At 40.8% G+C, this 15,449-nt stretch overlaps 1 protein-coding gene across 1 annotated transcript; it reads right to left on the bottom strand.

The window, feature by feature from the left end:
• Window positions 1–800: 800 nt before the first annotated feature.
• On the bottom strand, window positions 801–15,248 carry LOC138868774 (uncharacterized). The gene is made up of 5 exons (XM_070146346.1): window positions 15,030–15,248; window positions 14,201–14,444; window positions 12,224–12,823; window positions 3,110–3,262; window positions 801–1,315 (listed from the first exon to the last, which is right to left on the bottom strand). Exons 1-5 carry the CDS (start codon window positions 15,246–15,248, stop codon window positions 801–803), a joined length of 1,731 nt encoding a protein of 576 aa, XP_070002447.1.
• Between the last annotated feature and the right edge of the window lie 201 nt (window positions 15,249–15,449).

Raw genomic sequence — 15,449 nt, 5'->3', positions numbered from 1 at the left:
CGCGGCCATCCGAACAAGTGATGCCTCTCGTTTTTCATCTAATAGCTCGAGACTAGTATTCATAGCCTCGTGATTTGACTCCTCCGATGCATGTCGAAACCTGGTGTTGGGTTCTCCGACCTCGATAGGGATTAGGGCCTCGAAGCCATATACTAAAGATAAAGGGGTAGCCCCTGTGCTAGACTTCGATGTTGTTCGATATGCCCAAAGGACCTCGGGTAGAACTTCTCTCCATTTTCCCTTTGCATCGTCCAACCTTTTCTTTAGGTTTTGAATGATGGTTTTGTTGTTGAATCGGTCTGTCCATTTCCAGTTAGGTGGTACAGTGTTGATAAGATCCTCTTTATTTTATGTGCTTCGAGGAACTTCGTCACCTTATTGCCGACGAATTACTTTCTATTGTCACATACAATCTCGGCAAACATCCCGAACAGACATATGATGTGGTCCCAGATGAAGTAAATAACTTCCTTTTCTTTGACTTTCTCGAAGGCCTGTGCTTCCACATATTTAGAAAAATAATCAGTCATAAACAAAATAAATTTTGCCTTACCTGGGACAGTTGGTAAAGGGCCGACTATGTCCATTCCCCATTTCATGAAAAGCCATGAGGATAGGACTGAGTGGAGTTGTTCTCCGGGATGATGGATCATCGGTGCAAACCGTTGGCACTTATCACATTTTTTGACAAACTCCTTATTATCTTTTTCCATGTTGTCCCAGTAATACCTTGCTCTAATAATTTTGCGAATCAAAGACTTGGCGCCGGATTGATTCCCACAAGTACCTTCATGGATTTATCATAGAACATAATCGGTGTCCCCCGGCCCTAAACATACGGCCAATCGCCCATCAAAAGTTCTCCTGTACAATGTTCCATATGTATCTAATGCGAAAGTAGCAGCCTTGATTCGTAGGGCCCTCGATACTTTATGGTCTGATTGAAGTTTTCCATTTTTCAAGTAATCGATATACTTATTCCTCCAGTCCCAAGTCAAACTTGTTGAATTTATCTCGGCATGACCCTCTTCAACCACGAACCTTGATAACTGGGTGACAATTCCCGGGACGATATCATTTTCTTCAACCGAGGATCCTAAATTATAAAGTGCATTGGCCTCGCTATTTTGTTCTCGAGGCACATGATCCAGAGTCCACTCCTTGAAGAGGTGCAAGGTTACTTGTGGCTTATCCAAATACCGTTGCATCCTATCCTCTCGAACTTCAAAACTTTTGTTTACTTGGTTTACCACCAACAGTGAATCGCACTTTGCTTCAATGACTTTTGCTCCCAAGCTCTTAGCTAGCTCGAGACCTGCAATCATGGCCTCATACTCGGACTCATTATTAGTCAATCTAGAAGTTTTGATAGATTTTCTAATGGTATACCTGTAGGTGGCATTAAGACAATGACAAGCCCGGGCCGTTTCACATTCGAGGCACCATCCGTGAAAAGGGTCCATACCTTCGATGATGTATCCGATCATAGCAGGAGTTCTTTCTTCACTTCGGGTACGAGGGTAGGCGCAAAATGGGCCATGAAATCAGCTAGGATTTGAGACTTCATGGTCGTTCGGAGTTGATATTCGATATAGTACCCGCTTAGTTCGACGGCCCATTTGGCCTATCGGCCCGATAGTTCGGGCTTAAGCAAAACATTACAAAGGGGGTAAGTGGTTAATACACATATGGGATGACACTAAAAATATGGCTTTAGCATCCTAGATGCGCTTATCAATGCAAGTGCTAATATTTCTAAGTGAGGGTATCTAGTTTCAGCATCTTCTAAAGTTCGGTTTACATAATAAATAGGGAATAGTGTACCTTGCTCTTCTCGAACTAGTACCCCACTTACCGCTATCTTGAACACTGCCAAATATAAGTAAAGATTTTCATCTACCTTCGGGGTGTGAAGCAAAGGCGGGCTCGATAAGTATCGCTTTAATTCTTCTAAGGCTTGCTGGGATTCCGGGGTCCATGCGAAATCCTTTTTCTTTTTAACAAGGAAAAGAACCTATGACTTCGATCCGATGACCTCGAAATGAATCGACCCAAGGCAGATATTCCTCTCTTTAGCCTTTGAACGACCTTCACACTATCCACGATCCTGATATCCTCGATGGCCTTGATCTTGTCGGGGTTAATTTCGATACCCCAATTTGAGACCATGAAGCCGAGGAACTTACCCGAGCCGACTTCGAAGGCAATTAAGCTTCATGTTGTATTTCCTCAAGATTTTTGAATATTTCCTGCAAATGATTTAAATGGTCCTCTGCGCGCAGGGACTGAACCAACATATCATTAATGTATACTTCCATCGATTTACCTATCTGTTCCTCAAGCATTTTGTTAACTAGGCGTTGGTGTGTAGCTCCTCCATTTTTTAGCCTGAAGGGCATTACGTTGTAACAATAAGTTCCAAACTTGGTGATAAACGAGGTCTTTTCTTGATCCTCCGAGTTCATCTAAATTTGATTGTACCCGGAGGCATCGAGAAAAGTTAGGATCTCATGGTCGTCCATGGAATCGATCATACGATCGATGTTAGGCGATAGAAAAGAGTCTTTTGGGCATGCTTTGTTTAAATCCGTGTAATCTACACACATTCTAAGTTTGTTTCCTTTTTTAGGAACTATAACTACGTTGGCTAACCATTTAGGGTATTTACTTCCCGAATAAACCATATTTTAAGAAGTTTGGTTACCTCGTCCTTTACGAATGCATGCTTTACCTCGGACTGGGGCCTCTTTTTTTGCTTGACCGGTGTGAACCTGGGGTCGAGACTTAGCCGGTATGTTGCTATTTCTGGTGGAATCCCCGTCGTATCTAAATGGTACCAAGCACAGCAATCCATATTATCATAAGAAATTGAATGAGTTTTTTCCTGAGTTTGGGGGTTAATCCCATTCCAGGTATACCTTTCTCTCAGGCATGTATTCATTCAGTATGACTTTCTCTAGTTCCTCGACCATTGATTTGGTTGCATCCGATTCTTCGGGAACAACGAAGGTTCGAGGAGTAAGGAAATCCTCTTGTTCTTCTTGGATTACCTGTTCATCCAGCTCGATCGGGACTGGGATCGGTGATTGCTATTTGGCTACCTGCTTACCTTTGGTGTTTAACTTTTCCGAGGTCGAAGGCTCTGGTATCAACACCACTTCATCGACTACAAACATTTCCTTTGCAGCGTGTTGCTCTCCACAAACCGTTTTCACACCATCCTCTGTTGGGAACTTCATCTCCTGATGAAGAGTTGAAGGTACTGCCCTCATGTTGTGTATCCATGGTCTCCAGAGAAGTGTATTATACCTCATGTCGCCTTCGATGACATGGAATTTTGTATCTTGTATGGTCCCGGATACGTTAACTAGTAGGAGTATTTTCCCCTTTGTTGTTTCGCTCGCCATGTTGAAGCCATTTAGGACCTGGGATGTAGGTATAATCTGATCCTGTAGGCTGGGTTGTTCTATGACCCTCTATCTAACTATGTTTACTGAGCTACCTAGATCCACTAGAACACGTTTAACTTGAATTTTATTTAAAAGAATAGAAATTACCATGGCGTCATTGTGCGGCTAAGATATGCCTTCTGCTTCCTCGTCATAGAATGATAGGACGTCCTCGGGCACATAGCTCCGAGTCCATTTTTCTCTAGTGATCGACACCTTGGTGCGTTTGAATACAGGTCCTTATGGGACATCGACCCGGCCAACGATCATGTGGGCTGCGACGGGTGCTTGAGTCCTACCTGTCAAACACCCCTAAGCATCCTTCTAAGATATGAACCTGAATAACATCTGATGCATTACGAAAATAACATACATGAAGGAAACCTGGAATCAAGGCATATGTACGTATACATGCAGAATATAGTGGGCAAGCCGGCAAGGTTGCTATAGATAACTATACATAAAAAACTGAAAGCCGACAAGGCCACATACAACCCAACTAGACACACTGTCTACAGACCTCTAATAGAAATATAACTGTACAAAGACGGGACTGAGCCACGTCATACAGTCCCGTCTTTGTACAGTTATATTTCTATTAGAGGTCTGTAGATAGTGTGTCTAGTTGGGTTGTATGTGGCCTTGTCGGCTTTCAATTTTGGATGTATAGTTGTCTATAGTAGCCTTGCCGGCTCGCCCACTGTATTCTGCATATATACGTACATATGCCTTGATGGCAGGTTTCCTTCATGTATATTATTTTCGTAATACAGCAGATGTTATTCAGGTCCATATCTTAGAGCATGCTTAGAGGTGTTTGCAGGTAGGACTTAGGAACCCGTTGCAGCCCATTGGTTTGGGTCTTGACATGCCCAGTCATCCGGACCGGTGGTAGTTACATTCGCTCCATCTGAAACCTGGACACGAACTCCCTTAACATCTCATCATTCCTCTATTTTATCTTATAAATGTCTGATTTCCTCGTTGCCACCTTTATGGTCCCGGTGTGTGCTTTCATGAAGGCATCTGCTAACATAGCAAACTAATCGACAGACTTCGGGGGCAAGTTGTGGTACCAAATCATGAATCCTTTCAACAATGTTTCCCCAAACCTTTTCAACAATACTGATTCGATCTCGTTGTCATTCAAGTCATTCCCTTTGATCCCGCAAGTGTATGAAGTAATATGCTCGTTAGGGTCGGTTGTCCCATTATATTTAGGTATATCGAGCATGCAAAATTTTTTAGAAATGGGTGTCGCGCCCCCCTTTGTTTCTTCGCAGAGAAAGGTCCGGGTTCCGACGTTCATGAAGGTAATAACTCATTTCCTTTTGGGATTTGGGTATTTGAAGAGTCTCCACCTAACAGATTATGGTGCGTTAGGGCACCTAGAGTGATTAACTCTTAGACTAGTTTGCATTACCAGAGATTTAGGGTAAGGGCTCGAAATAACCTTGAGGGGAAGGTGTTAGGCACCCCTATTGGTCCACAATGGTGGGTCCCGGCCGAACTTATACTTACAAATTAGTCCTTTAACAAATAAGTAGTTGAAATAAATAATTGCAAATAAAAGCATGTCGGACATTGTATGACCCAAATAATAAGACAAAGAATTTGAACAAGTTGCATATAAAAAGTAAAGTTTAAACATCGGGAATTGGGAAAAGGGTCCTAGGTTGGTTAACCTACAGGATCCCCCACACAATACCCAGTAAACACTCCTCAATAAGGGGCTACACGTGATATTAGCGCGTAGTCATCATATCCTTACTACCCAATTCCCCCCCTCCCCCCCGGTCATAGCCTAAAGTATTCTAGCAACCTTAACAATGTCCTATGCGTGCAAAACCCGTCCCTTCCTCGTGGCCCTGGAGGTATTTTAGGACCTCTACTTTTGGACAGTACTAGACCCTCCTAAGGTTTAAAGGATAAAAATCTAGGCGTCAATCAATAACAAGTAGGACTGCATTTAAGAGAACAAATTATAGGTTCACAGTCACCTCCACAAATAGAACAAATAAATGCACGTATTCAAACAACAGTCAGGTATTTAAGAGAAAATCCTAGAACATGATATCTAGGTGAGCAGGAACTATGCAGTATTAACTTAGGACAAAGTGTCAAAATCCTATTTAGTTTGCTTACTGATTTAAACCTATTAAATATGGACAGTTTTAATTAACCAAAGCACAATTTCAGAGTTGCAAAATTTAAATCTCCCTATAGGCTTGCCTAAACACAGAACAGTGATGTCCTAAGAGCATGGTATCTACATTGATGCAGTAAAATAATGAACAACCTTTTAAACGGACACTTGAGATATTATAGACATGCTTTCTAATGATAGTAAATTAGGGCAGGGTTCGAAAACTCATTAAAGAAGCAGACAGTTGATTAAACCAGTTCAGAAGGAATTAACATGAATTAGACTGACTTGTTTAACTAAACTGATTTTAAACTCTAAAGGTAGGATTTCTACTAGAACTGATTTTAATTCCTATAGGCATGGTATCTAATTGTTAAGAGCTGATTTTGGAACTTATAGGCATGATTTCTAGTGAAACAAAAGTAAATACATGTTATAACAGAAACTTAATCACTTTACATTCTATAGGCATGGTATCTAATTATAAAGCCATTTAGATCCTATAGGCATGATTTTTAGTTATAAAGCCATTTAGATCCTATAGGCATGATTTCTAATCATAAAGCCATTTAAACCCTATAGGCATGATTTCTAGTATGGTCGAAGTAAAGCAACCGTAGCAAATGCATTAACACAAATCATATAGGCATGGTATCTACCCGATTTACCCAACATTTATAACTACCCACCCCTTTTTCACATATCACTCCAATGTTGTTTACAAATAACTATTACAGACCTGCTAAATGAATTACATAAACAAATAAAGAAAAAGAAGAAGTTAACTATAGGGAGCCTTAAGCAGGCCCAAATAACTTCTCAAACCTCCAATAGCCTCAAATGCCAAAGTTCCACAGACAGTGTCTTGTCTAGGTGTGTCAGAGTTTCCTAAGGACCTCAAGGATCCCGTGCAGTGCTCCCGCCTAGATTTCTTCTCAACCAAGAACTGATTTTAGTGCAGTGTGGAAAGTTCAGCTCTGACATGCTAGAGTTCAGAGAAATCTCAAGGATCTCAAGGCAGTACACATGCCAGAGGGCCAGAACCTAACATTCTAGGAGTAGTGTGAGAGTGCTTCACATAGTTTTGTTTTGAAAATAGTACAAGGATGGCTTCAGAAGTAGAAAAGTTTTTTCAGAAACAGGAACAACTTAGTGGTAAAAGACAGTTTGGGAAGAGTACCAAAATAGCAGACAATCAGTTGGTCATAAGAGACATTTAGATTCAGGAAAGGAACACTTAACAAACAGATCTCACATGAGAATGGTGGAACATAAGATCACATTAGGGTACATGGATAGGGATAAAGGAAACATATACTCACAAACTGCATACAACACTTAGGATCATGGGGACTATAACAGGTTAGTCATGCTAGGCAAAGAAATAAGCAGGAAAGAGTGCATACATTGAACAGGACAGAAATTTAGACATGCTAGGCAAGAAAAAAAGCAAGAAAGAGTGCAGAATGTAAAGAATACATTGAACAGGCAGATTTTAGACATGTTGAGCAAAGAAGTAGGCAGGAGATTGAACTCATAACTGATGAACTAGAGGAAGAATGAAAACACATAGGGTTTGAATCTCAAAACTTAATTAGAGACATTCAAGTTGAAAAAAGGTGAAAAATATGAAACAAATAAAGTTTCAATATCTAGCCTTGGCTTTCAGCCGGCTAGATCAGCAAGTATCACAAATAGCAGAAGGGAAAGAGAACTTTTAACGTGTAAGTGTATTTTTTGTGAACTCAATCTTCTGTCTAATGAGAGTGGAAGAAAGCATATAAATAGTAGTTTGAAAGCTAGATAAATAAGGTAAGAATCAAATTGCTCAGTAATTGGAGAATCTCGGAATCAATTAAAGTAAAATTAATCCAAGTCTTCCCTTAATTAAAGGGGTCATTTCAAACGGTAAAGAATAGGTGCCAAATAAGGAAAGAGTTCAAAGACCTAGGTACAGAATAGGCAATTAGGGGTAGATACATATATTTCTAATTAAGGAAATAACAATAAGAATCAAGTAATAATGTAGACAAGGTAAGGGAAAATTAATTAAGTCAAGCAAATCAATCAAATCGAGTAGAAAGGTAAGAATCGAAAGTTTAAGGGAAAGTGTTCAAATTAACCCAAGACAAGGAATTCAGAATATTCAATGGTTCAATCAAAGAGAAAGTCATGAAAATAGTCAGCATGTTTAGCATATAAATAAGGTAAAACATGGATAGTCAGGAATCAACATATAACTTTAACAAAAAAAAGTTAAACAATACTGATTCAAGAAAGATACAGGTCTTGATGTGAATAGTCAAGATGAACACAAGCACATAGAATCAGTGAAAGCTCAAACTAAGAAACTCAGTAGAAGCATATTAAGGCAAGACAGTTACGAGAAATCACAAGAACTCAAAGCAAGAATCAGTCAGATATACTAATACTCATAAACCAAACAAAGAACCCTGAAAAATTAGGTCTTTTAGCACAGGCTAGTTAAGGTTGTAGTAGACTCATAAAATTAGTCAAAATGTGTGAGAATCAAAAGTTTAAACACAAAGAATCATTAAACAAAGTTTAAAAAGAAATTCCGAAAATCCTAAATATAGAAAAAGATGAAAAATCACTTGAAATCATATGATTCTTGTAAATAATCTCAAGGCTATTGTAAAACACACAAGAAACAAACTCAAATAATCTTAGATCTATACAGATCTAGGAGGTTTGGAAAAGAAATTAGGGTTTCAAAGAGAACCATACAAAGATGAAGAAACATACTGAAAACCCCTTAGATCGTAGCTAATATAGAACGATTCACTCGAAATCACACTGGAATGGCCAGGAACAAGCGAGAGATGAACCCTAGATTCAAGTCGATATGGCCCTGGTCCCTAGAGGGCCTTAGAGATGGCAAGTACGACATGAGAGAGACCATTAGAAGCCTGAGAGATGGTGAGAGGTCACCGGAGATAGCCATAGATGGCTGATAGTGAGATTGGAGATTAGGGTTTAGGTTGAGAGTGTTTGAGAGCAGAGAGGATTTCAGGGCGGCGGGGTAGGTTGTGAAATGAATTAGGTTTGAGGGGGTATAGGTTGGTTTAATTAGGAAAAGGGAAACCTGGACCGTTGATCAAAATGATCAATGGCCAGGATTTGGCCGGGTATTTGGCTTGGGCAGATGGCTATTGGGCTTGGGTAGATTTAGCTTTAAAAATTGAACTGATTTTGGGGTTGGGTTCGGGCTAAAATTGAAATAAAATTAGGCTAGATTTTAAATAGCCATTTTTAGTTCTATATAATTTATAAAATAATAAAATGATTTCCAAAAAACGTATTTCATGTACTAAAATGATTGAAATAGTTGTTTAACATTTTAAAAATATAAAAGACTATTTTATGTATTAATAACGTAATTATTCATTAAGATGGCTAGTATTGCAAATATATGCAAATGAACTTAAAAATGTAAATGCAATTATGTACTAAAAATATTTAAACAATATTTTGTCATAAATATAGAATTTAGATAACTAAATCACCACAAAAAATAATTTAAAGAATAATTATTGGAAATTTTATGAGTAAAAAGGGAGGAAATAAATCAATTTGAAGCCTTTAAAAATTATAGAAAAATTATAAAAATGTTTATGCATGCTTATATATGCATATATGCTATTTTGAAAGTATATATATGTATTAAAAATATATAGGAAAAAATTGGGTATCAACAGCTGCTCCTCTTTACCCGGGAAGGATGAAAGAGTTTTCGGGTAAAGAAATGATGGCCAATTTTGACCGGGCGGGATGCTTTGAAAGATAGAGGCTGGACTCTGATCTTCGAGTTGCCTACATATCTCTGGTCTTACAGAAATCAGGCCATGTGTAGTTTCGGATTCATCGGTGGAATATACCGATGAAGTCATTGCAAGAACGGACACGAGATGCGGAAGCGGCCATGGTGAGCGGTTAAGGTTCGAGACAATTAAAGGAACTGGAGCGAGATAGCTCCTGCTAGGATAGTGGTTGCTTACTGGTTACCTGTAGATAAAAGATGCTACAAACATGTATTTGCAAAAATTTAAACATGATGTAGATTCCCTTTTGGATAATGAAGGTCGTCTTTAGACGGTTAAAGATGATGTCCTTGGACCATGATGTCCTGGGCCATGAATTGTTTAGTGAGGGATTCGTAGGCCACGAAATGGTGTTCTCGGACCATGAAGATGGTGCCTCCAAACCATGATGCCTTTGAATAATGATATGCAAGTTTGAGGGATCCTCAGTCCATGGCATGGTGTCTTCTGGCTATGAGGATGATGTATTTTAGAATATGACGCCTTTGAATAGATTGGAGATATTTCGGCCCATGATATGTAGTAATATGATGTTAACAAGACAAGGCTTAGTCTTGTGAAATGAAGGGCAGAGCTTAGCCCGATTGAAATGCGAGTAGATAGTACTAGAAATATACCAATATTTGTGAGAAGAGGGACAGTGCTTAGTCCCATGCAGATGGGGAGGCAAGGATTAGCCTCATGAAAATAGGGAGGCAGGGATTAGCCTCATGCAAACAGGGAGGCAAGGATTAGCCTCATGTAAATAGGGAGGCAGGGATTAGCCTCATGTAGATATGGAGGAAAGGATTAGCCTCATGCAAATAGGGAGGCAGGGATTAGCCTCATACAGATATGGAGGAAAGGATTAGCCTCATGCAAATAGGGAAGAATGGATTAGCCTCATGCAAATATGGAGGCAAGGATTAGCCTCATGCAAATAGGGAGGTAGGGATTAGCCTCGTGCAAATAGGGAGGCACGGATTAGCCTCGTGCAAATAGGGAGGTAGGGATTAGCCTCATGCAAATAGGGAGACAGGTATTAGCCTCGTGCAGATAGAGAGGCAAGGATTAGCCTCATGCAAATATGGAGGCAGGGATTAGCCTCATGCAAATACGGAGGCAGGGATTAGCCTCATGCAAGTAGGGAGTCAAGGATTAATATCATGCAAATAGGGAGGCAAGGATTAGCCTCATGCAGGTATGGAGGCAAGGATTAGCCTCATGCAGATGGAGGCAGGGATTAGCCTCATGCGAATGTGGAAGCAGGGATTAAACTCATGCAGATAGGGAGGCAAGGATTAGCCTCATGTGAATGTGGAGGCAGGGATTAGCCTCATGTGTATAGGGAGGCAAGGATTAGCCTCATGCAAATACGGAGGCAGAGATTAGCCTTATGCAAATATAGAGGCAAGGAGGCAGGGATTAGCCTCATGCAAGTAGGGAGGCAAGGATTAATATCAGGCAAATAGGGAGGCAAGGATTAGCTTCATGCAGGTATGGAGGCAAGGATAGCCTCATGTAGGTATGGAGGCAAGGATTAGCCTCATGCAGATGGAGGCAGGGATTAGCCTCATGTGAATGTGGAGGCAGGGATTAGCCTCATGCGAATATGGAGGCAGGGATTAGCCTCATGCAGATAGGGAGGCAAGGATTAGCCTCATGTGAATGTGGAGGCAGGGATTAGCCTCATGCATATAGGGAGGCAAGGATTAGCCTCATGCAAATACGGAGGCAGAGATTAGCCTCATGCAAATACATAGGCAGGGATTAGCCTCATGCAGATAGGGAGGCAGGGATTAGCCTCATGCAAATAGGGAGGCAGAGATTAACCTCATGCAGATAGGGAGGCAGGGATTTGCCTAATGCAGATATGGAGGCAGGGATTAGCCTCATGCAGATATGGAGGTAGGGATTAGCCTCATTCAGATATGGAGGTAGGGATTAGCCTCATGTAGAGAGCAAGTAGCAATTAAGAGTAGTGTATGTCTTAGTTAGAGATATATTTGGTGTCTGATGTCCTAATTGATAGCAAATTTGTTACGTGTATATATTTGCGGATGTTATCGCTGCGTCAGATATGCCTACATTCAAAGAAAAATTGTACGTTTTGTGGGGGGAGGATGGTTCGTGCTTCTATCGGCTGGCTTTGCTTTGCTCCGTTCTGAAAGCCTTTTCGGGTTCCCCTGGGTGACACCTGACTGTTATGAAAATAGAGTTTTCAAAAAAATATGCAATTATTGATGAAAAAATAGAGTCGTTTTAGAAACATATTGATATATCAAGTAGTTTTAGATGAACTAGTGATTGTAACACATCTCAAAAGCATTGCAGCTCTCTTATGTCAGAATTTTGAGAGTCCTCCTCAAAATTCTGCCCTAGTTTAGTAGATGATCCTTCGGTTGTTAACGGATAATAGGCCTTGCTGAACCATCTTCGGAATTTTGAGAATCCTTCCCAAAATTTTGCCCCAGTTTCTTAACTGATTACCGACTGTCTGACACATGTTGGCGTTGGCTGGACTTGCTCCGGAATTTTGAGGACCCTCCTCAAAATTCTGCCCCCAGTTTCTGATCTTAGGGGGAAATGAAAATTTTATTATGATATGACCGAACCCATAAGGCTACATACGTATCCCCTCTTAAATGGGAATCAGGTCAAGCATAGTTCAATTACATCAGATGTAAATAATCTAGGCATAATATCTCTTGATTGCATCCAAATTGATTGGTTTTGGCCAGATTTCTCCATCCATTTCTGCAAGTATGAGTGCTCCTCCTATTAGTACCATGGAACCATGTATGGACCTTGCCAGTTGGGAAAGCATTTTCCTTTGGCTTCATCTTGATGTGGGAGGATCTTCTTCTGCACCAACTGACCCGGTGCAAATTGCCTTGGTTTGACCCTTTTGTTGAAAGCTCTGGACATTCTGTTCTGATAAAGCTGGTCGTGATACACTGAGTTCATCCTCTTTCCATCGTTGAGGGACAATTGTTCACAGCTACTCTTTATCCACTTTGCATCACTGAGTTCAACTTCATGTATGACTCTCAAAGAAAGGATCTCTACTTCGGCTAGGATGACAGCTTCGGTACCATAAATCAGCATGTAGGGAGTTGCCCCCGTTGATGTGCGAACCATAGTGCAGTATCCTAATAAAGTAAAAGTTATCTTCTCATGCCATTGTTTATGGTTCTCTACCATTTTCCTTAGTATCTTCTTGATGTTTTTGTTGGCGGCTTCTATGGCTCCATTCATCTGAGGTCTGTAGGCTGTGGAGATCTTATGCTTGATTTTGAAAGTTTCACACATAACTATCCTCAAATCACTGTTAAGGTTGGCGGCATTATCAGTAATAATGGCCTCGAGGACTCCGAATCGGCAGACAATACGATCTTTGACAAAATCTGCGACGACTTTCTTGGTTACAGCTTTGTAAGATGTAGCCTCTACCCATTTTATGAAGTAATTAATGGCCACCAGAATAAACTTGTGTTCGTTTGAAGCAGTGGGTTCAATTGGACCAATAACATCCATTCCCCAGGCGACAAATGGCCAAGGTAAGCTTGTTGCGTTGAGCTCGTTTGGCAGCACTTTTATCATATCGGCATGCACCTGGCATTGAAAGCATTTGCGGACATACTGGATGAAATCTATTTCCATGGTCATCCAAAAGTAATCGTTCCTGAGTATCTTCTTAGCCAAGACAAAACCATTCATGTGCGGGCCATGGATCCCGGTATGTACATCCTCAAGCAGTTTAGAAGCTTCTTTTGCATCGACACATCTTAGCAAACCCAAATCAGGAGTTCTCCTATACAAGTTTCCTCCGTTGTGGAAGAACTGATTGGACAATCTCCGGAGGGTGCGTTTCTGAGTGTGATTTGCATGTTCTGGATATTCTCCCTTCGATAAATACTCCTTAATGTCATGGAACCAAGGCTTTCCATCTGTTTCTTCTTCAACATGAGCATAATATACCGGCTGATTATGGATCTTCACCGGAATAGGATCAATATAACTCTTATCTGGATGTTGTATCATAGATAACAAGGTGGCCAATGCGTCGGCAAACTCGTTCTGAATTCTGGGCACATGTCAGAATTCTATCTTCGTGAACCTCATTCTCAATTCCTGCACATGGTGTAGATATGGAAATATCTTAGAATTCTTGGTGGCCCACTTTCCTTATACCTGATTCATAAGCAAATCTGAATCACCGATCACCAGCAGCTCCTGGATGTTCATGTCGACTGCCATATTGAGCCCTAGTATGCAGGCTTCGTACTCTGCCATATTGTTGGTGCAGGGAAATTTGAGTTTAGTAGATACCGGATAATGTTGACTCATTTCTGGTACCAAAACTGCTCCAATGCCCACTCCTTTGAAATTTGTAGCTCCATCAAAGAACATCCTCCAACTGTCGTATGCTTCGGTAATGTCTTCTCCTACGAATGATACTTCTTCATCAGGAAAATATGTTTTCAAAGGTTCGTATGCTCCTCCCACCAGATTTTCAACAAGGTGATCTGCCAATGCTTGTCCCTTGACCGCCTTTTGAGTTACATAGATGATATCGAACTCACTCAACAGTATCTGCCATTTGATCAACTTTCCGATCGGCATGGGTTTCTGGAATATTTACTTTAGAGGGTCCATCTTGGATATGAGGTATGTAGTGTAGGCGCAGAAGTAGTGCCTCAATTTCTGAGCTGTCCAGGTCAAACCATAGCAAGTGCGTTCCAATAAAGAGTATCGTGCTTCGTAAGGTGTGAACTTCTTACTCAGGTAGTATATGGCCTGCTCCTTTCTTCCTATCTCGTCATGTCGTCCCAAAACACATCCAAAGGCTCCATCCAATACAGATAGATAGAGTAGCAAAGGTCGTTCTAGTTCTGGCAAGACCAAAACTGGTAGTGTGGACAAGTACTCCTTGATCTTGTCAAAAACTTTTTGACAATCCTCTATCCAGCTTGTTTCGGCATCTTTCCTCAACATCTTGAAGATGGGTTCACATATGATTGTGGACTGTGCTATGAAGTGACTGATATAGTTGAAATGTCCTAGGAAGATCATCACATCCTTTTTGCTCTTAGGTGGTGGTAACTCCTTAATAGCCTTGACTTTAGACGGATCCAGCTCGATCCCTCAATGACTGACGATAAATCCCAATAATTTTCCTGCGGGAACCCCAAATGCACACTTTGCGGGGTTCAGTTTCAAGTTGTACCTTTTTAGTCTGTCAAAGAACTTTCTCAATTCCGCTATGTGATATGCTGCCCTCTTGGATTTGATAATGACGTCGTCCACATACACCTCTATTTTCTTGTGTATCATATCATGGAAGGTGGTTGTCATGGCTCTCATGTAAGTAGCCCCAGCATTCTTCAGGCCGAATGGCATCGTCTTGTAACAGTATACACCCCAGGGTGTAATAAAAGTTGTTTTCTCTACATCTTCTTCGCTCATCCAGATCTGGTGATAACCCACGAAGCAATATACAAAGGATTGGAGTTCATGCTTGGCGCAATTATCGATCAGGATGTGTATATTTGGCAATGGGAAGTCGTCCTTGGGACTTGCTCTATTTAAATCCCGATAGTCAACACATACCTTGACTTTCCCATCCTTCTTCGGAACTGGCACAATGTTAGCTAACCAAGTTAGGTATTCAACCACCCTAAGAACTTTGGCTTTGATCTGCTTGGTAACTTCCTCCTTGATTTTCAGGCCTTTGTCTGGTTTGAACTTTCTGAGTTTCTGCTTTACTGGCGGACACGTAGGATTAGTGGGAAACTTGTAAGCCACTATGGATATGCTCAAACCGGTCATGTCATCATATGACCATGCGAAAATGTCCTCATACTCTTTTAGGAAACGAATGTACTTTTCCTTCTCTATTGGTGACAAGTAAATGCTAATGCGAGTCTCCTTGACAGTCTTGGTGCCTCACAAATTTACTGTTTCGGTCTCGTCCAGATTGGACCTAGGCTTATTCTCAAAGTTTTCAACCTCCCTGACAATTTCCTCGAG

This window comes from Nicotiana sylvestris, chromosome 5 (genome assembly GCF_000393655.2).
Source record: "Nicotiana sylvestris chromosome 5, ASM39365v2, whole genome shotgun sequence".
In the NCBI taxonomy this organism is placed as follows: domain Eukaryota; kingdom Viridiplantae; phylum Streptophyta; class Magnoliopsida; order Solanales; family Solanaceae; genus Nicotiana; species Nicotiana sylvestris.
Note: the sequence above shows the minus strand (reverse complement) of the source record. Positions and strands in the feature narration are given on the sequence as shown.